Consider the following 24,159-nt stretch of genomic DNA (forward strand, 5'->3'; position numbering starts at 1 on the left):
GATGACATACCACCCATTAATATGCTAATTAGAAGTAGTTCCCAAACTGTAATACAAACAGGACTGAAAGAAAGAGGGTTGGCATTAATAGTTGGCTTGAATCAAGCTATTATCACGTTGGAGGAGAGTCTCAGTGAGGGACCATCTAGATTGGGTTGGCCTATAGGCAGGTCTATAAGTGATATGGGAAAACCCAGTTCAAAACAGGAAGTACCGGTCCCTAGATAGAGGGTTCTGAAGTGTTTAATAACAGTGGAGAAATCAAGCTGAGCATAAATGAGCAAGTGAGTACAGATGCATTGGTTTCTCTTTGCTCTTGGCTGGGATGCGATGTGACCAGCCTTTGAAGTTCAACCACCCAGACCTCTTGACTATTGAGGACTATAACCTGAAATTGTAAGGGGAAACAAATTCCTGTCTTGACTATTAAGGACTATAACCTGAAATTGTAAGGAGAAACAAATCCCTGCCTTCACTTAGCTGCTAATTCCCAGGAACACTAACCTTACCATGTAGAAATTATTATGTATACATTAAAAATTAAATCTAAACTTAATATGATACAACTATTCATCATCCACCTCTCTCTCTGTCTCTCTGTCTCCATCTCTCTCTTTCTGAGACACACACACACACACAAACACACACAAATATGCATGTATGTTTAGGTGACTTTTCTTAGCCTAACCTGAAGATCCCTATATACAAATTATATTCTCTCACGTTAAGGACAGCACTTCTGCGTTTTCAGTGAAGCCTCAGTTTAGTTTAATTGATAATTTATAATAGGGCTGTTTAATGAAGGAAGCAATCCATTCTTCCATTACAGTCTGGCCCTCTTTTTAATTTGTAGCAATTAATACAGAACATAAATGTTTTAAACCTTGAGTCTTATGAGACACAACAATTTAACAAACCAATTTATTATCTCACAAATATCTTAGTGGAATCAGGGAAACATAATCTGCCAAATTTAATAATTTGAGTTCATTAGTCATAGCAGATAAAATTAGAACCCATTAAGTTTGGAGTTCTGCTGTGAGGTACAAAGTGTGTCTGAAGAAAACTATGCTCATCAAGAAAGAGCAGGCCACACTCTGCATAACTGGCAATCACAGGTGCAAACTGAAGTTTTAGCATCAGCTGGCATCTGAGAGACATGTAGTTTTCTCCATAATGTGAATAAAAAAGAACAAAAATAACACTTAACCAGAATCAAGGACACAATGACCTATAGTGATCATATATAATACATGGCCCTAACTTGAACCCTGACTGAAACTAATCATACCCCCCACACCCCAAAAAAAGACATTGTATAAGACAATCAGGAGAAGTCGACAGGTTGGGATTTCTGCAAGGCTTGGGTGCTGATGCTGCTGTTCCTGGCCATGATGTGCTACTTTGGTGGGTCCCAAACTACTATGACTTCTAGAGATGGGTACTGACATACAGAAAAATGAAACCACTTGATATCTGACATCAGCTGAAGGTGATTCAACCAGAAAATAAAAGCTCAAGAGCATGTAAAGAAAAAAAATGTAACAAAATTTGATGATTATTAGATTGAAGTGATGGAGACATGTTTTATTGTGTAGTTATCTGTACTTTTTAATATCACAACCATGTTCATAGTGGTTTGTTAATGTAAAATGTAATTTAGCAAGGCCATGTGTGAACACAGAAGCCAGCAGCTTTAACACACTGAACACTATTCTCCAAACATTCCAACATGCCAATTCTGGATCAAAGCAGCTTACAGTCAAGCTTTCCTACCAGAGCAAATGGAATCTTTTAGACTATATGACTTGAAAGGAATATACTGGGTCATCCCTCACTCTGAAAAAATTAAAGGAACATACTGCATCCTTGTAAATGTAATATATGTATATAATTGTAATATACAATATTACATTTACAAAGTAGAAATAGTGAATGTTTTAAAATTGATTCATTTCTGACACTAGACACAGTCTTAATGCAGAACAAAACAAAACTGCATTTTCATTGTATATATACTCTGGTGTGTGTGTGTGTGTGTGTGTGTGTGTGTGTGCTTCCTGTTTGCTTTGTATTGCTCTGATAAAATGTCATGATCAAAAGCAACTCAGGGAGGAGAAGGTTTACTGGGCTGACATGCTAGGATCATAGTTCATCACTGAGGAAAGCCAAGGCAGGAACTCAAGCAGAAGCCATGGAAGGATGCTGTTCCCTACCTTGATTTTCCTGGATGGCTCAGTCTGCTTTCTTATACAACTGAGGACCACCTGCTCAGGGCCAGTACACCCACAGTGATCTGGGATTTCCCACAGCAATAATTAATCAATAAAATGCCCTGCAGACTGGCCTACAGGCCAATCTGATGGAGGTATTTTCTCAATTGAGGTTCCCTCTTCCCAGATGACTCTAGCTTAGGTCAAATTAACAAAAAAATCTAAGTGGCATGGTAGCTAAATGGCAGACCTTATTGAGAGCTGAGATGAGGACTAGTTGTGGCTTATGAGCCGGGGATTCTAACAGAGCTGAATTAAGAAGCCAATTCTCGACAGCTGGAAAATTTCAGAATCTTCTGGCATTAGGAAGAAAAAAAATGAGAAAAAGGGCGAGGCTTGGAGAACACAGGAAAGAGTGTATAGGGAAAGTAGATACTCTAGCTATTACATATAAAAGATCACATTGCATTGTTAAGAAATAGAAGGAACCTGAAGCTTGAGAGACATGAAAAATTAAGAGATGACAAGATCATTCTAATGAGGGTATCACACACTTTAGTTGCCTAACACAGAGAAATAAATCTTGAACTGACCAGGAAACGCTTCCTGCTGCTTAGTTTTCATAGTGCACTATCAAAACAGGCTGCTGAGGGAAAAACAAAACAAAACAAAACATTGACAGACACAACATCGACAGACACATCTATCAGTGGACCCTGCATACTACAATACTGACCTTCCAGGCAGTGCAGCAGTGGCAAGACTCTCTTGATTGGATTTGAGGTCTGCTCCACAGGGGGGATTTCATGCCTGGTATTATAAACATGGGTAGAACCCAAGGGGAGAACCTACTGTTGTTTTTCTACATGGTTGTGTTGCCATCTGCCTTCTAAACACTTGTGTTTATATTCATAGACTTGTGCTACCCCCAGCCTTGGTCAGAGAAGCTTCTTGCTGCAGGGTAGTGGTTAGGGCAGAGATGCATGAGTGTCCAAGTGCTGAGAATGGCACTGTGAACGCTTAGCTGGAGATGAACACCTATACCAACCACAAGCACCGAGGCTAAGGGACCATGGATGAGGGGCCAGGAAGAGGGACCAGAGGATGGTAAGAGCCAGAGGATGTGGAGAGATGTTTTGAAACACCATCTTATTGACATGCCATGGCTGTGGCACACAGGAACTCACAGCAGCAGTGGCTACCTGCACAGGCCTGCCTGAGATCAAAGCAGTTAAAAATTCCAGCATGGAGCAGGGAAGATCGCCCAAGACCCCATCCCTAGTTGAGAAACTAAGGCAGTTGATGGCTCCTTGGGGAGGGAGATTTAGTTTTCCTTAGGAATATGTCCACTGTGGTTTCCTGAAGCCCTAGTGGATGAGGCCACATTTCTAATTGGACATAGTGGGCTAAAAACCAAATGAATAGGAGCATGGAGAGATGGCTCAGGAGTTAAGAGCAATTGCAGCTCTTTCAGTGAAACTGGGTTTAGTTCCCAGCACCCACAGGGTGGCCTCCAACCATCTACTGACTCCAATTCCAGGGGTCTGTTGCCCTCTTCTGGCCTCCATGGGCACTGCATGCACATGGTACCTATACATGCATATAGGGAAAACCGTCATACATATAAAATGAAACTAACTGTTCGGAAATGAAATTTATAATGAATAGGTAGTTAAGAAGCAAAATGGCTGAAGACAATAAAAAAATCAACCCAGTTTTCCACAGTACGTCTGGACATGTGCCATTGTTAAAATAGTAAAAGAGGACACAGAAATGCTTCTGCATTAAACAAAAATCAAGTCCTGGGAAATATTTGACTTCACAGCCAAAGAACTATATTCTTTGGAGTTTAAATAAAAAAGTTTATCATTACTGAATTGATATTTACTGATAAAAGTAAAATAAAATTATGTCTGACTTTTTTAAAAAAAACTTCAGTGTCATTAGAATATAGGTAGCACATAAATTTAGATAATGCATTTCTAATGTGAGAACGAAGTCTGCCAACTTCTGCACGCAGTGTACTTACTGGTTAAGAACAGGGGTGTAGGCAGTTTTATCCTCATCAATAATAGTGACCATCAGAGTAATCAGCTGTGGCCAGAAGTCCAGGTTCTTGGTGGTCGGTCCCTGGTCTTCCCGAGGAACATCCTGCTTCTTACCCTGTTTACAAGGCAAGCAACAGGAAAAGAGAAGATTAATGGGAGGGCTGCATTTGCATGTTCACCCTGTTCACCTGAGAGTGGGAGGAGCATTTTTGAAGAAACGTGTAGGTCATGGGGAGAACAAGTTACTGAGCTCAGGTTTTCCTTTTTTGTTGAGTAGGATGAAGTCAGCAGTCAACCTCTTCATTCTAATCTCACATTTGTTTAGAGTTTAGCTTCCATTAGCCTTTCATTTGGCTCTGGAATATAAGCCACTCCTCCCTCGGAATGTTACAAGCCTACAGCCTTAGGAATTGTTATGAAAATTATCACTTTAATGTGACTTCTTCGACATGTAGAGATCCAAGTTTATGTATATAAAACTGTATATGTATTGGGGGGGATGTTTGTCAAGCCTAAATATTTTATCCAAAGTCACGAATGGTAAGAGGTTTAAGAAACTCCAAGCTAAGCTGGGCATAGTGTCACATGCCTTTAATCTCAGCACTCAGAAGGCAGAGGCAGGTGGATCTTTATGGGTTCTGGGCCAGCCTGGTCTACAAATCAAGTTCTAGGAAAGCCAGTGCTGTTACATGAGAAACACATCTCAAAACACCAAAACCAGAAAAAGAAAAAAAAAAGAAACTCAAAGAGGCTGACTTATAAAAATAACCATGGAAAGCTCTACAACTAACTTGTGCTACATGCCTCATCTGTAACCATAATACTGCCCACGCCTTTATCTGATAAACTTCATTTTTATAAATCTACCTTTTTCATCTTTGACTTAAACCATCTTTAATTTCTCCTCAGTTCTCCACACTGACTGTCTGAATTCTTTAAGGATCACCCCTAGAAAGCACAGCATGGCCTGGGATGATCTGAACTTCCTTTAAGGTTAGGGGGTACAATAGTGATGGTAAATGTTTTATACATAAATTTATTTTCAATGTACAAAATTCTTTCCAATGTTCAGGAAATTATCATTATTTATTTTATTGAATATCCCTCTTAGAATGTTCATTTTATATTTACTTGTTAAATTTAGGCAAAAAATGTAGAGGGAGACATAATTTCCATTCAAGAATACAAATAAGTAAGACACATGGCATATATGACTACTTTTTCAAAGTCATTTTGCTAGGTCCAGAATTATCTGAAAACCTAACTTTGTGTCTCAAGAAAAGTCTTTTGTAAATTTTATATTAGATGTGACACAGTTTGTTTTGTTTTGTATCTAGTCTTCATGCCTTCTATTGTAACCAGTTCAGTCATCCTGTGCTAAATGGCTATGCATGTTTATCTTTTAATGTCTACCAAGACATATAACTTAGTTATGTTTCAATGAGTCAGGCACTCATTACCATTCTCACTTGAATGAAAATATAGCCCCATGGTGCATTTAGTTTGGCAACTGGAAGGAAGGCTAAAATCAGGTGAATGGCTCTGGAACCCGTGGATATGACTCCTTAGGAAAGACAAAGCTGATGTGTCTCCAAATACAACCCACAGAATTTGTGTGCTAATGTGTGATGTGTGCACGTGTGGGTGAGTCCTGTGAAGGAATGGTGACTGACATGGCTCTCATTCATGACAGTTAGGCAACCAGGAAATGCTTTGGTAACAAGTTATATCTATGCTGAGACCTTGAAAGACCTGGACATCAAAAGGAGTAAAATGGTACAGAAGTGTACTTGGATATTAAAAATGAAATAAGCTTCAGATCCAATAAAGACACAGGAATAGAAAATATAAAACCATCCACTATATAGGTGTTTTATAATGTGTTTATTATTTCCCCTCCTGCCTAGGTGGTTGTTTAACTCCTCAAACTTCTGAGATAAAGAACTCTTAGTTCCAACACTTTGCAGGTTAAAAATAGAAACTCTGTAATTGACTTAAGAAATAGGACAGGAAGTTTCAGACACTCGGGCATCTAAGATCCCTGTGAGCAGTTTATTGGCTAGGAAAGAGGAGAGGATTTATCCGGGTCTACATTTAGACTGGACTGAAGATGAGGAACTCTCGAGTGTCCTTCAGTCTCCAAGGCAACCTCTGAGGGTCTTGACATCTGTGCAAACAGCCTTCTTGCTTTTCTCTTGCAGACATGCCAACTCTCCCTTTCTGTCCATTATCTCTTCTGTCTCCAAGAGCTGTACAAGAGGGATCTTCTCAACCCATGAAGTTAAAATAAATACCTGTCAGTCTGGAGGATTGAACATGCAATGACTAGACCTCATACAACAGAATTCTGACCTATGGTCTGCAGCAATCACTGTAGGTAGCTAAATCACAGCTTTTGTAGCAACTGAGCCAGACTAGTCAGTGGATGAAGCTACTCAGAAAAATTTCCCTTGTTCCCAAATCAAGACCAAGCAGAGAAAGCCACATGTATTCTTTAAATCCATTTCTATTAGTGGATTTTCAGCCACAGGAGCAATTCACTTCTATTAGTGGATCCTCAGCCAGAGTGTCCCTCTGCTAATGTCTTTAGTCATCAACACAGGACCTTCCAAGTGGTCACTATGGGTGAAGCTTTCCCACTTTCTTGCTTGCCTTTGAGTCTTTGTCTAAACTGACTTAACTATGTATAGAAAGAACTGGATTTCACACCAATGTTTTCATGGTTTGTTGTCCCAAGGATTCCTACTAAGTCACTAAATTTGTATTTTTGTATTGTCATATCCTTTTCATTTACTTTCCCCACTAGTGCTGATTTAGTTATGCACAGCTATGAGAGTCATGAGAAACTGGATCTGAACTCTGTGGGAAGATCCAGGAGGTTCCAGGTTCTATTCTCAGCTTTTCATAGACTCCCCACTCTGTTCACCCAAACAGAATTCCATCAGAATGACACAGCTGCATCTACAACAGCACTAAGACCACTCATATTGGCAATCTATATGAGTGGCTAACACTGTCTTAATTGCACTCAAACATAATGACAGGAATCTCTGCTTTTGGTTGGAGGATGTGATAGTGGTCAATGCATCAAGATAAGGAAATACCACTGGTCAACAACAGCAGAGAAGTGTAGGGCCCACTCTTGGTCAGTTCAGAGACAGACTGGAAATCAGACTCTTGCATTTCAAGTGAAATCAAGGAGATTTTCCACAAACAATACAAAAGAAGAGAATATGCCACAGTTAAAGCCAAGGTAGAAGTCAAAGCAAATTTTATCTTCGATTCTCAGTGCTGCCTAGTAGTTCTTGGCTGATCCCACAGAAGGGAACAACCCCCTTGTTCTCTACCATACTTCAGTCCTGGAAACAGCCACACAGACAGCATCTATTGTGACTTCTGTATCACCCTGAGATAATTTACAAGGGTTCATCCAGGGCCACATAAGGTCAGAAAAGTTAGAAAACTAGACCTTATGAATTCAATGTTTTGAAGAGAGTCTGTTATCACCTTTCTTCCCATAGTAAAACATTGCTGAAAACAGTAGAAAACAGTCATAGTTTATATATTAGCACATAAAGAGGAAGATGAAGGTATTTCTCAATAGGACAATTGGGCATTTTGAGAGCTGTTGATAAACAGTAGCATTAGCATTTTTCATTAGAGAATATTTTTGACTTTCTGTAATCAAACCCTCATAGGTAAGACCTTACATAGTTAACAGTGTATTGCCCCTGTACAAATGGGGAAGAAAAAATCAAGTTTGATATTTTCAGGCCAATATAGTTGTTAATTTCTATGCAATGCAAACTCAACATGGTAAATGTTTCTTTCAAAGTTGATAGATAGCACAGCTAAAATTGCTAAAAAGTCAAATTATATATCTATATATCTATACATTTACTTACACACATGTATATATACATATATGCATATATATGAACATAAAAACATCAATAGCAGCAGTATGTTGGGCACCAATAGCAAAAGCTGCTCTTTCAAGTTGGGCAGTCATTTGAACATACTCCAAGTGAAAAAGTGAAAACTAGAATCTCAGAAAACAGCTGCTTTGTTACTGTCATGATACCCAGCATCACTTTTTCATTATTTTCTCCCTCATCATCTGGAAAGAAAGCATCCCGAGTACATTATTAAAATAGCTCTCATCAGTGCTGGCTGAGAGAAGTCTCCCTGTAATATCTTAAAGCCTAAAAGCAGGATCTCCTTTGAAAGACAGCCTGCTGCCTTTATTCTCTCTTTGCCTTTGGCATGATCATCACTGCTCTTACTTAGGCCACTTTCACCTTTGATCTACCTACTTCGAAGGTTCTTGCTGCTATTAATCTTTGATGCATTGTCAAGGATGCTTTCCTTATCGCCTGCATTTTACTGACACATGGTAAATCACTGAAGCTCTTCCCATGAATGGGAGAGAGGTGGGCAGCTGTACTTAATGAAGCAGGAGGCCTGGACTCCTTTTACTGGAGGGTCTTGATCACATGTGTGTAGCCCTTAGTAGTCTGTGAGGAAGTCTGTTTCCCTTCACCATAAACAAAAAAATGTGGCTTCAAGTTTTCTTGGATAGTTAGAGTCAACATTCTGACTCTCTCCATCTGTGGCAAAGTTGAATTTTAACATTCACACTAGACATGTTTTGGGATAGATAAGAGTCATATCATGGGCACAGAATCGTAAAGGAACACCTTCAGTTGTGAAATGAACCTGCATTAGGCCAATGCTTTTCTAAGCCCGAAGCACTGAGTGGCCACATCACCATCACCTGGGTGCACGCTGACGTACAGTGGCTTACAGCCCTTGTTGTGGGCCTGTTAAATCAGAATACATGAAAATATTGCTAGGAGACTGGACTTATCTACACAGCACTGTTCTTAGAAGTCTTCATGCTCCTAGGGAAAGCCCACTGCTAACTTGTAATTAAATCAGAAAAAAGAGCCCTCATTTTAAAGAAAATGCATGCTACAGTTTCTGTAGAATGCCAGAGTCAGCAAGACATTTGCTAGATTTTATATTCTGTCATGACAACAAAAGTCTTTGATTTCACCTTTATGCCTGACAGGTCAGGGATTGTAGGAGGAAGCCCCACTCTTGCTGTTTATGTGGCAAACACTTAGCTGCCTGTGTGCTACAATGTTACATCTTTCTACAAAACTTTACTTTTTCAGATTAATACTCACTAGGAATAATCATGGACCTCCTCATGTGGTTGTACTGCTGCTGACTGAGAACAACAAAATGACCAAACAGGCTGCCGAGATGGCTTGGTGGTCAAGATGATGACTGGGTCTGCTCTTGCAGAGGACCCAGGGTCAGTTCCCAGCACCCACATGGTGGCTCAAATGTCTGTTGTGGGAATCTATTGGCCTCTTTCAGCCTCCTTGGGCAATGCCCTTATATGGTAGACATATATGCCGGCAAAACACTCGTACATATAAGATAAAGATAAAGTATTTTTTTAAAAAAGAATTGTCTTAAGTGCTTCTGCTGCTGTAATGAAACATGGTGACCAAAAGCAACTTGGGAAGCGAAGTGTTTACTTCACTTACTCTTCATCACCAAAGGTAGTCAGGGCAGGAACTCAAACAGTACAGCAACTTGGAAGCAGCAGCTGATGCAGAGGCTGTGAAGGAGCATTGCTTACTGACTGGTTTGCTGCTCTTCATGGCCCAGCCTGCTTTCCTATAGGACCCAGGACTCCCAGCCCAGGGGTGGCACCACCCACAATGGGCTGGGCTCTCCCACTCAAATCATTGATTACAAAAATTCTCTACAGGCTTGTCTACAGCTGGATCTTATAGGTAGGTTTTCATTTGAAGTCCCCTCATCTCAAATCTCTAGCTTTTGTCAAGTTGACATAAAACTAGCCAGCACAGAAAGGAATGATAGTTACAAGCACAAAAAATTAGAGAAGATCATTGCACGAGAAGAATTTTAAATTTCTATGATTATAAGCAGGTAAAGGTGCCTGACCCGGAGCCTGCTAAATCATTCCACTAGATCCTACTATCCTTTATTACAGGAACTGGGAGGGTGGGAAGCACAGAGAGCTAACAACGGTACCTGCGCATCATAGTTTCACCTCTGTTGCTTGACTTGCATCCTTATAATCACAGAGAAATGGATACATGGCAAATACATATAGTATCCACTTTTAGGTTCAGCATGGAGATTTCCTTCACAGCACTCCCTGGAAAAAAGGTGTTTCTATGTTGGGTTGTGTCTACGTGCCTGGGAGGATGTGATGAGAACTTTCAAGACACCTGACGTTTGAAACTTCGTATGTTGTGCTAAATCTCTAGTACCATGAATTCCATCCCCAGGACTCACGTGGAAGGAGACAACTGACTCCTGAAAGTTGTCCTGTGACCTCCACACATGTACTGTGGCATGTGCATGCCAGGACAAACACAATGAATGAATGAATATTTTTAAAAGTGTGTGCCAGTATTCAGTCATCTATACTGGCCTCTCCTTGTGGTTCTGACAGGACACGACCTCAGCTGCAGCCACTAAGAGCCCCACCTGTGCACATTCACTATATTCCCTTTAAAAAGAGCCCTGCCCACCTCCCATGCTTTTCTCTCTTTCTCTCCCTCTCTTTGTCTTTTTCTCTCTCTCCCTCTCTTTCCTTTCTCCTCTCTCCTGCTGCTCCTGTCTCTGGAGGCCCATTCCCCCTTCCCTTTCCCCCTTTTATGATCCCTTTCCATTAAAAAAGCCCCTCTACTTGAATCCTGTTGCATGGCATCTTTCTCTCCTGTGTCACTTTTCTTAAATTATAACAGTGGGGCTTTGTGGAGGTGATTACATTGTGAGGGTAGAATCCTCATAAACACAATTCATTCCTGTATGTAAGAGGCCTAAGGCACTTGTTTACCCTTTACTCCTTTGTCAGTGTAAGGATTGGGTGCAATCTCATGACACTAAATTAATAGACACCAAATCTGTAGGTTCATTAATTTGGGGTGTCCCAAACAGCTTAAGAAAGGAAATGTCGAGTACTTTATAGAATGTTGATTTAAATAAATGAAAATTTAAATGGCTTTATGTTATAGCCAACTAGAGATAGAAAAGGTTCACAAAATCTATTCCCTTTCCTTGGGTACACAGCCACACTACAGGGTAAAGTTAATGATGGTTTTACATACAAACCATTCATTGGGAGAAATGTTTTCTTCCAATGACTGTGGATGATTGTGCTCAATAGATATGGCAAAGGGTGGGAGAGATTTCTGTATAGCCAAAGTCTCAATAAACTGATAGCCATGTCTCTTGGAACCTCTGTTCTTACAGTCCAGCCATCAGGTTGTCCAGAAAGGGTCACATGGAGAACTGCCAGGTTCCAGTCAACAGGAGTCAAGTTGCCTGTTCTGTGAAGATACCATATGGGAGACTGGACCTCAACTCAGTCCAGCCACACCAGCCAAAGCCACATGCAGGAGATAAACCATTCACCTCACAGTCCTTTGTAGATTGTATAGATCTATGGACAAAATAAGCTACATTTAAAAGCTGTTGTGCTTTAGGATGCACTGTAATTCAGTAGACTAACTCACACCAAGCATGATCCTGGCAGTTTGATATAAATAATGAAACGAGTGTTGCTGAGAGCTGTGTGGAAATAGGCAGAAGAGCAAGGAGTTTCCAGAAGAAGGGTGAGAGGAGTCTGGAGGCCTGAGGCCTGTTGGTAGGAGCAGAAACAACGTGAAATAACTGAGTTCTGTTTTTTTTCTGGTAGACAAAGTTGATACCTGCTATTTAGTGGGAGGAAGTGGGCAATGCTGTCTCCTGCAGTCTGTGTGGATAGCAGAGAACAACGTAGGTACAGAAATCCTGGGAGAGCCACCAGCTTTCCTACAACTATGTAGAATTACAGGGAGAGAACAGCTGAAAGGAAAAATGCTTACTTTTTTTTCTAAGTAGAATTCAGAACACTAGAAAGATGCCAGGATTTCCTGGGCTACAAAAAGTATATATTCTCATCCTTGATCCCTTCAGCAGCTAAGGCTCTCTATGGAGAATGACACATCCAAGGTGCTTAATTTTGTGGTTATCAGACCTCACAAGGAATCTGGGTCCAAAGAAGATCCCTGAGTGGTTCAGAATAGTCAATGTGTCTGATATGGTTTATAAGTGTCTTCCGTCTGTCATCACATTGCTCTTTGATTTTTAGTCTAAGATAGGGACCCATCTCAGAAGCATTGAGTGGTGTTTTTATCTAGTGAAATGTTCAAAGATATTTAAAATAAATATATTGACTTTTGACTGAAAGGAACTAAGTCTGCATGAAACATAATAGAATAAAAAATACAATAGACCTTTGTATCTCCAAGAATCTAGTGGCAATAAAAAAGCAAGATAGATCCTAGACTGTAACAATGAGTCAGTGCTTATGGAGCAGGATAGATGACTCAAGGTCATGGCCAAGAGCCTGGAGCATGGAGCCAAGAGTCAGGAGGATGAAACAGTGCAGAGAGAAGGAATGGTCCCTGACCAAGCCCTCAGGACCTGTTACCAGAGACCTTTACAGATTTCTAGGGATGGGTATTTAAGAGGCTGTCCCATCTCTGATCTCCTTCATTTTCAAATAGAAATACAAATTGAAGGAGCCCAGGTTCTTTTGTACCTTGTGATATTATCTTGACAGAATCTAGAGTCTTCTTGTTGGTAGAGTTCATTCTTGTAGTTCCAGTCTTTATGGTAGCTGGAACCCCTAAAGCCAGCAGAACAGTTTCCCTGACTTCAGAAGCACTCCAGAGTCTCTTTCAAGGGCCCCTGTGATTGTCTGGCCTGTCTACTCTATTCTCTCCTCTCAATTCAGACTTATTAGGAAGCTCAATTCACTGGAAAACTCCTTAACCTTTAACTTGTAATCTAAATGTGAATTTTGACTGATTTGTTTTGCTCTTTTAGTAGGTTCTATTAGCAGAGGCAAGAAACAGGTTCTGTCCACCCTCAATGGAGAAGCACTAGCCAAAAACCTGACTAACTGAGGTTCCCAAGGCTTTCTGTCAACAACCTCAGGGCCAAAAGTATCCACACAAGGGGCAGTGGTGTAGAAATGCTGCCTCTGGATGTGATGTGCTGGGTACACCCACAAACTTATAACAGCTGTGTTACCTGTGTGAGACCTGTACAAGATCAGGCTGGATAAAATTCCTGCATGGGTGGGGGAGATGATCTCCAGACCCCACCCTTTCCTGAGGATCTCCTGGCAGTTTACATTGCTGGGAGAGTGAGAATTGCTGTTCTTTGAGGTTGTGCCACTGACAGGATCCCCACGTTTTATTGGATGCTCCACAGTCTTGAAGAAGGGGAACTCTTATTGGACTTTGTAAATTATTAAAAATGAACAAACACACAGAGTCAGGAGGGTATGTGTGTGAAATTAGAGGAGAAAACTGGCTTAAATGTGATCATATTTCATTATATGGATGTATGAAATTCTTAAGAATAAAGGAAAAACTATGAGAAGAAAAGCGATATTGAAAACATTGCCTTCTGGACATGATATAATGGGTCTACTCATAAACTCACAACAGCTGTGGCTACCTGTTTGAGACTTGCATAAGATCAAGCCAGACCAAATTCTGGCATAGATCGGGGAGATGATCTCTAGATCCTACCCCTTGTGAGTGAGGTGGGGGATATAGCTCAGTGTTCCAGCACTTGTCAAATTTGCATACGTCTGTAGGTACCATCTCTAGCATTACAAAGAATGAAAATAAAAGTCATAATTATTTGAGATCATCTATCCTAATAATCTAGATTTTGTTAATCTGCAATCTACATTCATCTCAAACATCATGCTCTACACAGTAATTGAATACTTTTATATCACAATTAAAATAAATTTAAAATTGGATTAGAAAAATTTGACACATTAATGAAGACACATTAACTTTTATTAACTACCACTCATATATATAAAAGATTTAGTTTCTTTGTGTCAGTGGGAACTCTCCTACTTATACCATGTTAAAAGATTATCTGAAGAGAAACCTTTCTGAAGGTCACAACCCCAGAAAGCTACAAATAACTGGAGTACCTGCTTGAAGCCTATAAATAAAAACCTGACAAGATGTCAGGGTGGAAATCAGAATGATTAACTGGAAGGTGCTATAGTCTGGTTTCCTCAGAAGTGGCCCAAAGCTAAAGGGAAGTGTTGCAATTCCACATGAATTAGCCTGACACAATGTCAGACTGCTGATGTCTGACGTTTTAGACTTTAAAGATTTTGGATTCCATTTTTCCCTATGCTTAATAAGTCCGCATTATTATTACATGGCATGTCCTGAGTCTACACAGTGAACAGAGTTTCCAAAGGAGACATCAGGTAGCAAAGACTATCACCAGAGCCAGGCTTTTCTGAATGGTCCCTCTGTGTTACAGAGCCACACTGATTGTGTCAGTCAATGGATTGGGTACAGGTCACTTCTGACATGCTGAATATCTGAGTAGGTTCAACAAAATGTCACCATAGTTCTGCCTTCCCCCATTTGTGTATAGATTAACCAAGATTTCAGTGTACCAATGTTTATTTCCTTAAAAATCAGGAAGAGCATACAATGGGAGCCAGAAGGGCCTTCACACCATGGTGACCTTCCCCTTTACCTCACACTCAGCAAAACCCCAGGCCCTTAAAGTAGGACCTGAACTGGCTGTCACTTTTCCTCATTATTTGTCCAACCCTTAGTAAAATAATAAATTAGGGAAATTCTGAGGAAATTTAAGATCAGAAAAGGGAAACTAGCAACCAATTTGGGAATGTACCAAATAATAAATATGTAAATAGACAGGGGCTTGTGTTTTCTCATTCTATGTCTTTACTAGCCAATAACATCTTTTTATAGACCGTAACATCTATCTGGAATTTCCTTTCAGATCTAGGAACTCACTGGGAAAACACAAAATTTGTGGTACAGTGTTCCATTAAAAATGTAGTGTGCTTTAAAATTGTGACAGACTTTGAAGACCTCCCATGGGCGGCTTCACCGTCCCTGAGGGGGAGTGGGAGTGGGAGGGAGGTTGGTGGGGGGTATGGGAGGATGGGAGAAAAAAACAAAAATTTTGATGAAGTTCTAGTCTGAGAGTTAGTTTTTTTTCATAGACTTTTTCTTATTAATGGAATGTAGATTTTTTATTTTTATTATTTATTTTTAAATTTAAATTTAGATTAGAAACAAGGTTGCTTCACAAGTCAGTTCCAGGTCCCTCTCTGTTTCCCTCACCTCCTCCTGTGCCCTCCCCCCCAATCCCCCCCTAATATCCCCTTATTTCCCCAGGGAGGGTGAGGCCCTCTATGGGGGTGTCCATAGTCTGTCATTTCATCCAGGGCAGGGCCTAGACCCTCCCTCAAGAGTTCAGGGTGAGAGTGCATCTCACATTGTTGGATGGGAGTCCAAAGTCCATTTGTATACCCGCGATAAATACTGATCTACTGCCCAAGGCTCAATAGATTACCTAGGCCTCCTCACTGACACCCACATTCTGGGGGTCTTGATCAGTCCCATGCTGGATTCCCAGGCATCAGTCTGGGATTCAAGAGCTAACCCTTGTCAGGTCAGCTGTTTCTGGGGGGGTTAAACCAGCCCAGTCTTAATCCCTTTGGTCATCAGTCCTCCCTCTCTGTTACTGGCTTTCTCAAGAGAGTTAGTTTTTTAAAAAAAAACATTTTATTCTTATAACATTGTGTCTATGTTGTGGTGTTAAGTATGAGATTATGTGGGGGGAGGGGGTGGTCGGTGGTGGGTGGTTGTGGGTGGGTAGGTTTGCATATGTACACAGGTACCTCTAGGTACCTCTATGTACGTCTAGAGGCCAGAAGAGTGCATCAGATGCCTTGGAGCTAGAGTTACACTCAGTTATGGGTGCTGGGAACAGAATTCAAATCCTCTGTATTTGTAATACACACTCTTAGCCTCTGAGCCATCTCTCTGACCTGTCTGGTTCATTCTTTCAGTTATGCAACTTCTTATTAGCTGGAATCATTGCTTAGGAGTTTAGTGTCTCATGGGGAGTAGTGTTGAGGACCAATCTCTCACCAATATGGTTTGGAAATGGACCTCAGGCTGGGTTGTAGTACAGAAGTATAAAAGGAGAAGGAGTTAGCAAAGGTGATACTTGCCTGATAATGAAAATTTCAAATTAACCTTATCCCAAGTAACTGCAGTTCAACCCTGGCAGGGTCCAAATGAAATAAAAAAGGGATGTTGAATCATTCAATAAGTGTCTATTCAAAATTTCTTCAGCTAACAGAACCTTAACAACAACAAGTGTGTCAATCTTCTTACAGAGGTAAAAACACAGGAGTGTTTGAGTTTATTTGTGGTGGTTACTGGAGGAAACTTACTCTTTCACTTCTGTTGCAGTTCTGGAGGGTCTTTTCATGTGCACATGAGCTAATCCCTCCTTAACAGAATTGATTCTAATGCTTCCTCTAATTAACAGTCATGAACAGTTTCACCATTGCTTAAGAGAACAATGACATGCTAATGAGCCCACTTTTTGTTTGAGATGGATTCTGAAGCTTAATAATGATGGAGAGGATAATCCTAAAGTTAACATTTATGAGCATCAATTCTGTCTCAGACTGAAACAAGAGCCTCACATGCATATGAGTCCCTCCCCACAACTGTGCATCTAAATGTTTATCTGGGTCTATTCTGCAGGACAAGGGCCAATTCTCCTTCCCTGAACAAAACCGTTGCACATCTATAAATACTGAGGACTGAGCAGGCACAGTTATGAAGAAGATGAACATGGGTTAGATGTTAGCAGCACTGTGGTAGGAAAGGGAGGAATAAGTTTAAATATGGAAAAGTTGAATAAGGTCCCAGTGTTTTAGGTCCATGGTTTAAATGCAGGTCAGTCAGAAAAACTGCTTATAGGAAGAGCTAGAAGTCCCTTCACAGAAGGGTAGATTTGATTTGGTTACAGAAAGACTATTGGTTTCTTAAGAAAAGGGAGGAGAAAGAAGGCAATCCGACTTCCACAATAGCAACATGGGCAATATATCCATAATGCTATACTTGAAAAGTCACTCATGGTACTCCAGTGTCACCCATGCCTCAACAGTAAGAAATCATGGGTTAATATTCACCCAAATGCAAGACCAGGATCAGGGTGAGCAAGGCAAACTCCTTTGACTACAGATCTTGGGCTTGGCTATGCACTCACATTGCTCAGAGTTTTAGCCTGGTAGACTTTGGTCCTGCCCTCTCAGTGGAGGAACGTTTTTTTATTCTGCACGGTGTGAGTGTCATCTGCTGCTCTGAGCTCCAGAATTGTGTTTTCCAATACAGTGACACCAGCCACTAGTAAAATGCGGTTATTCAAGTTAAACGGGATTTTAGAAATATTCATTCTTTCATTTTTCCTAGTACTGATTCAAGTGTTCACTAGCTGCAGTTGGCCAATGGCCATGGTATTGGGCAAAGCAGGGGTATATTTTCTCCAGCATCACGCGTGATTCTATTGCATGCACCTGACTTGATCAGTGCACTCTGTAAGGATAGGTACCCTGATTTTTAACCGGGACTTGCACTTGAAGGGACTCCAGGATGAGGGCAACGGTAAGAGCAATCTTTGTAAGGATGCTACTTGTTGAGTCTTTTGCATCGTTGCTCTAGAAGCTGAGCTGTCAAAGATTTAATCTTCATGCATTCCACCTCATGTTTACTGAGCGGATACCATATGTAAGACACTATATGAACAACGGGAGGAAAGCGATTTTTCAAAGAAATGCAGACTAAACTGCTTGCTTTAGACAAACACCTGTCAACATAACAGGCAAACTGAAGTGTTCCATAAAACATATAGTAACACGAGCAAAGTAACAGTAATTTTAAGTACAAAAATAACATCACGAAGAAGAACAAGATACCAAACAGAGGTGGGGAAACTGCTCACTGCTCTATCAAGCAGTTGTTATGGGAAAGGTGGTACGTTGAGCTTAGGGATAGGCAAGATAGAGACCTATGAGCATTGAAGTGGAAGAACTTTCTGTATTGTTCAGACTATAACGTGTGTGGGTTTGGCTTAACTGGTTGTCTGTTTCTTTCTGTTCTGACGGGTTCTGAGAAGCAATTGTAATATAAATGGACCTGAATACATAAACAGTAATACCAATAATGGGTTCCCTTGAACATAACTCAACTTGATGGGCATTGAGATTTCCAATGAAAATTTACAGGAGGAGAGTCAAGAACCCAGGGTTCATCTGGGTCTCATGGAGTTGTGTCCCGCTCTGTCCCAAGAGGGACATTAGAGTCTTAAGTCTACTAGATGGTCAGGTGTATTTTAAACACCCAGGAAAGAGACATCTAAGTAAATTTTAAATCTGAACAGACATTTCTCAGAAAAACAAGAACAATGTCTTCTATGGATTTTCTGTCAGGGTATATGGGATCACTCAGGCCTGTTGCTATAACAAAACGCACAGTGCTCAGATGATATTAAGGAGAAAGGTTGGCAGGAAGCTTCTCCTTCCCTCACTGGGTCAGATCCCTTTCTTCTAGCCAACCCTGAGTTTTCTCAGTTAGAACCAATATCTTGAGACAAACACATATGACATTATTTAATAGATAACCATTTTATTATTTAACTTACTACATCAAAAATGTATCTCAACAAAAACCACAGTCAGGCCCAGTGAGATGACTCAACAGGTTAAGATATTGGCTGTGAAGTCTGACAGCTTGAATCCAGCCCAGAGACCCACATGGTGGAAGGAGAGAACAGATTCCTAGAAGTTGTCCTCTGAGCTTCATATGTGCTTCGTGGTGTTCACACACCTCCCACCTCCCACAGATAAATAAATAAGTTAAAAGAGTACTATGCTTAACTCAGTGTACAAGATATAGGGTATATGTGCAATTCTGTGCGTCAGTGTGTCTATTCTTGTGATATAAATAAATAAAATGCTCTTGGACAAAGATGCCTTTTCATTCTGAGGATTTGAAATTGGGCTGGAAGAGTAAATATCAGGCAAAATATAAAACAGGATTAAAATACACCTGTCTAGAGCCATGAGGGAAGCCACAGGGAAATCTCGAGAAGGTGGACATCAGCATGCTAAGCTGCTGGCCTCCTTGTGACATTCTGCGGAGGCATGCAAGAGAATCTGCTATACGCAGGGTGGAAATGCAGCATCGAAGCAGCACGTGTGGCCTCAGCAGCTTATTCTCAGCAGCAGTATAATTACAGCAAGCTGTATGCTTTTAAAATCAAATTAAAGCCCTTTGTATCTGGGAAAAAGATGCTTAGTCCTAAAGGGAGTCATTAATAAAATAGGGACTTGAATGATCTAGATGAGTGGTACTGAAAATTGTCTGCATTGGAACAATGACATAAATCACAAAGCCCCCCAATATACTACAAAACTCTGTAAAACCACTGATTCCATGTATCTCAAAGATACACAACTGCATCTCTTCAAAAACTCAGGATATTCTACCAGTGATGAAGATGAGTGGTTCAAACTCCAAGTCCCCAAGAAAAACACAGTATAAACACGGAGTTCTCAAGGACATTTCCATTGTCTTCCCAAAATGGGTTATTTCTGGAGTTGGGATTTTCCCTGGGATTGGCCAATGGGATGCCTAGGTAGGGAGTTTATCATGTGAAACTAACTAGAAAGACTTGGACACTTCTGTCACAAAGTTCAAACCTCCCAGGAGTCATGGCTGATGTAGAAAATCACAAGTTAACATGATCATTGATCTAGCCCAGATTCCTATTGCATGCACAGAATATCTTGCAAATATAAGATAAATAAATGTGGGTAAATAAAAAGGAAAATTTCAAAGTGGTAATGATGGACTAATAGGTATCTACCTATTTCCAAAATCATTGGGATACATGTTATGTGTGTGTGTGTGTGTGTGTGTGTGTGCCTATGTATATTTCTATATGTATGCTTGTAAATTTCTATATCTCAACCATACCTGAAAAGGTTAATCCTGGATTATTTTTTGACACTGGATTTGTCTATGTAGCTATGGATGTCCTAGAACTCACTCTGCAAAACAGTCTGGCTTCAAACCCACAGAGATCTGCCTGGCTTTGCCTCCTGAGTGCTGGGCTTAAAGGTGTGGGCCACCCCTGCCAGCTAATCTTAGGTTTTATATAGATACATACAATTTTGTATGTATATAAGATATAAAGCAAATGTGAAAGTATCTAGGAGAACAAAGGGGACTCATGGGAGTGGGTAAGGTGATAGAAGGGCAGGGCATGGGGAATGTGCCCAATGTACACTTGTATATAAATTACATAAATCATTCTACTGTCTGGATAGATGACTCAGGGGTGAAGAGTACGTGAAGAACTGAGTTCAGTTCCCAGTACTTAGTTCCCAGACTGCCAGTTAACTTCAGCTCCTGGGGCTCTGACACCCTCTTCTGACCTCTATGGGCACTGTACCGAATTATGCACACATACACACGTACATAAATAATTATATATAATATATATATGTGTAATATATATATTAAAGTCACTGAAGAAGGGAAGTCTCTCCTAACACAGAGTCACATATTATGGCAGAGAAACATATTTTCTCCCATGGAATGGAAGACAGTTCTAAGTGATATAATGAGCAAAAACTATGAAGAGGAAGCATGCATGATTCAGAGTGGAGTCTACCTCCAAGGAAGTCAGAAAGAGGCCAAAAGCATTCCATGGTCACGCTCTGCATTTCTGCAGATCTGAGACAGACTGCTAGTTCTCTGAAATGGAACTTTTCTGGAGAGCAAAGGTGAGGAATTTCAAAAGGATGCTAACTGGAGTCCTTGCAGTACAATTTGTGCTACTTCCCTGGGCACCGTGCTAGTATCAATGTGTCATGGAGGAGTCTGCATGGTGGTTACAATCAAGTTGAATTATATTGTTGTCCCGTGGCACTAGCTCTTCTATGCTACAACTAGACTCATTCATGGTTTCCTATCCCATGTAACTAACCATTCATCAGTGAGAATCTTCACACCAGCTAAGTGTGTTATTAGCATTTTCTAGACATCAATTCCATTGGCAAAGGTCTGTGAAGCCACTTAATGAGAGAATACAGTAAGTATAACCAGGTACATGCCTCTTTCCTGGTAGACTGGAATGAAATAGAGGACCACATTTTTCCACCAAAGTTTGCAGTGTATGCTTCAGATTCCTATGGGCTTGGTCCCATGTGAAGTGTTATTAAACTGAAATCTTATTGTCCCTCACTGAAAGCATGAAGTGTCATCAGCTCAATCAAATTACAAAAGCCCCTGACACTTGATACTGAATTGAATTGAAAATTGTAGAGAATATCACTAAACCCCACAGGCCCACTCTGCCCAGGGCCAGAGGCTCTCAGTTCAATTACTTACAAATAAACATGACTTTTGTATTAAAAATTGAACTACTTTCATGCAATTCAATTTTTCTTTTCATTTTTTTTTCTAGTGACCGCTTGGGTAGCGTACATAATTCACTCCTGTCTGTTACATCACTAGCACATAATGAGCAGGGGTCTGGAGTCTTGAACAACAAAGATACATTGTGTTCATTTCTCAACTGGATTGTAATTCTTTTTAGTTTCTATTGTATTAGTTAAGCAAAAGGCCCCAGTTCTCACTTTCAGAGTGCTTGCTGACAGCAAAGGTCAGGCTAGCATTCCTAATTAGCATTAAGACATAAAGCCTCTGTGCCTAGTGGACACAATTTCAGCCTGAATGAAAAAGAAAACATTAATTTTAACTTGCCTCAAAATAGTTTATTTTCATTGTCCATTCTATAAATACCCATAGTTGCCAAGGTTCCCCAAACTGGAACTCACTGTCTCAGAGTTGAGATATTTATGTTCTGCATACATTAGCATGCCCCAACACACACTACAGAGCCCTGACATAGTTTTGCAAATGAATTATTTGAGAAAGAACAAATCATCTAAATCAGGTTCTATTAGGACCTGTAATGGAGGAAGATCGTCCGAATAGCCTGCAAGCTGCTCTCCATGCTCCCAATTTTGCCCCTCCAATTAAGTCTCTCTTGCCGTCAGCTCCATCTTTACAAATGAGAATCTGGTCATGCAAAGCTCCCATTTGAAATTCCTAGAGTTCCACAGTTCTTTCAGAACAAATCCAAACTATGCAACTGGCTTCCTACATGTCTGCTTCACATCTTGGCCTGATCTGTCAGGAGAAGGGACCCCACCTTGTTGTCACCATAGATTCACTGCTCTGTTACTTGTGATAGATAGTTCATGGTCATTTCAGCTTTGAGATTGGTATCAGCTGCCCAGATGTGTTTTCTGGGTGCATCACAAGTCTGAGAAGATGAAGAGATTCGAACTCATTTCCTGATAACACTCTGTCTGTGCCTTAGCCACCAGTCATTCACAATATATCCTCCGTGTGTAATTACACGTCAAATGTCTTCTTGGAAAGCAGAAGGAAGCCTTCTGACACAGTGTTTGACTCCTGTTCCCATGTGTCTCGTCTCTTCTCTCTCAGGACACGTTCCATTTGCTGTTATAACTGCCCCCTTTATTTCTCCCAGTCACACAGTTGATCTGTGATTTTCAATCAATGATGGAATCTCCTGAAGGGGTTGTTGAGCAAATTGGTGGGCCCTACCCTAAAAACCTCCTGCTTAGGGGCTTCTGGGTGGGGATGTGCTTTGCTAAGCAACTTCCAGGAACTGCTCATGCAGTGGACCCTGATCCTACTTTGCAAACAATGCATAGGGAATGTACTTGGAATGTGAATGCCTTAACTGCTCTGGCCTAGATTGTGGAGCCTAATGCTCACATGGAACAGGAAGATCCCAGGGACTAACTGCATGGATAAGCACATTTGGGGGGTACATAAAGATGGTGGTGATGTAGGCACACATTTACAACCCTACCTTAATATTGACTAATGTACATCCTTGCATGCCAACATCTACCCCTAGTACCTTGGTCAAATGTCAGGATTTGAGTGAATTATGGGAAGACTCTAGTATGCTTATTGAATATGAAATCCTCTTAATGCTTTTTTTTTTACTTTAAAACTAAGGCATCTTGAGTTCCACTACCATTGCCACAGCCGAGACTGCAGTTTTTGAGAAAAGTCAATATGACAATAGCAATATTCTTTTGAAAAAGACAATACAATTCCTGTAAGAAGGACGGTTCTCAGAGAAAGGATGATATGCATAGCTCATTGAAGAGTTGCTCACACAATTTTCCTTCTGGCTTTCTCAGAAATTTTCTTCTACAAATTCTACACTTGCCAATTAGTTTATTTTTCTGAGGTTTTGCTCCCCCCTCACAAATGAGTTAAGTGAAAACTTCTTATTTCTGTCTTACTATTTAAATTTATCACTGTACAAGTATGTAGAATTTTACACTTCTAAAAAAACAGTTGGCTCTTTCCCCTTTACAAAGAATTTCAAGGGTAAGTTTAGAATTGAGAAAGCCACTTTATTCCTAATGCTGAGCTTTACAACTATTTTCAAGTTTAATATTTCATGAAACCAATTTATTGAAAGGCCTTCAGGATGGTGGAAGAAAACAAGAAAACCTTTCCACTGTTCTCCAGGCTATATTTTAGGATGGATGGAAGACAAGGCAGAAATGTTGTTTGTTGATTTAATTCTCTTCTATAATTCATGCTTTTGTTTCCAAACTTTCAATGAAATATTATGTTAAAACAATGTTTTCACTACACTCCATACCAGAATAACTTCAAGCATTAAGAAGGCTACATGCATACATTACAGAAAGAGAAATGTGACCAGATTTTAAAAGTAACCTTACAGTGGTGATGGCAGTTCTCACCATGACATAATTTCTAAATAAGTTATATGTTGATACAGCTGATAGCATAAAATTATAAAATGCTCTGATAAATATAATGTAAAGA

General features: G+C 40.3%; 1 protein-coding gene across 5 annotated transcripts in view; it reads right to left on the reverse strand.

Annotated features, from left to right (window-relative positions):
• Positions 1-24,159, reverse strand: part of Unc13c (unc-13 homolog C) — a 449,289-nt gene that overhangs the window by 149,690 nt on the left and 275,440 nt on the right. For all 5 annotated transcript variants that reach the window (XM_005073734.3, XM_040739669.1, XM_040739671.1 and 2 more), the window contains exon 18: positions 4,243-4,376. In XM_005073734.3, the coding sequence (XP_005073791.1) occupies positions 4,243-4,376 (134 nt within the window). The remainder of the gene's footprint in view (positions 1-4,242; positions 4,377-24,159) is intronic.

The sequence above is a fragment of the Mesocricetus auratus genome, unplaced genomic scaffold (genome assembly GCF_017639785.1).
Source record: "Mesocricetus auratus isolate SY011 unplaced genomic scaffold, BCM_Maur_2.0 Super-Scaffold_100691, whole genome shotgun sequence".
In the NCBI taxonomy this organism is placed as follows: Eukaryota; Metazoa; Chordata; class Mammalia; order Rodentia; family Cricetidae; genus Mesocricetus; species Mesocricetus auratus.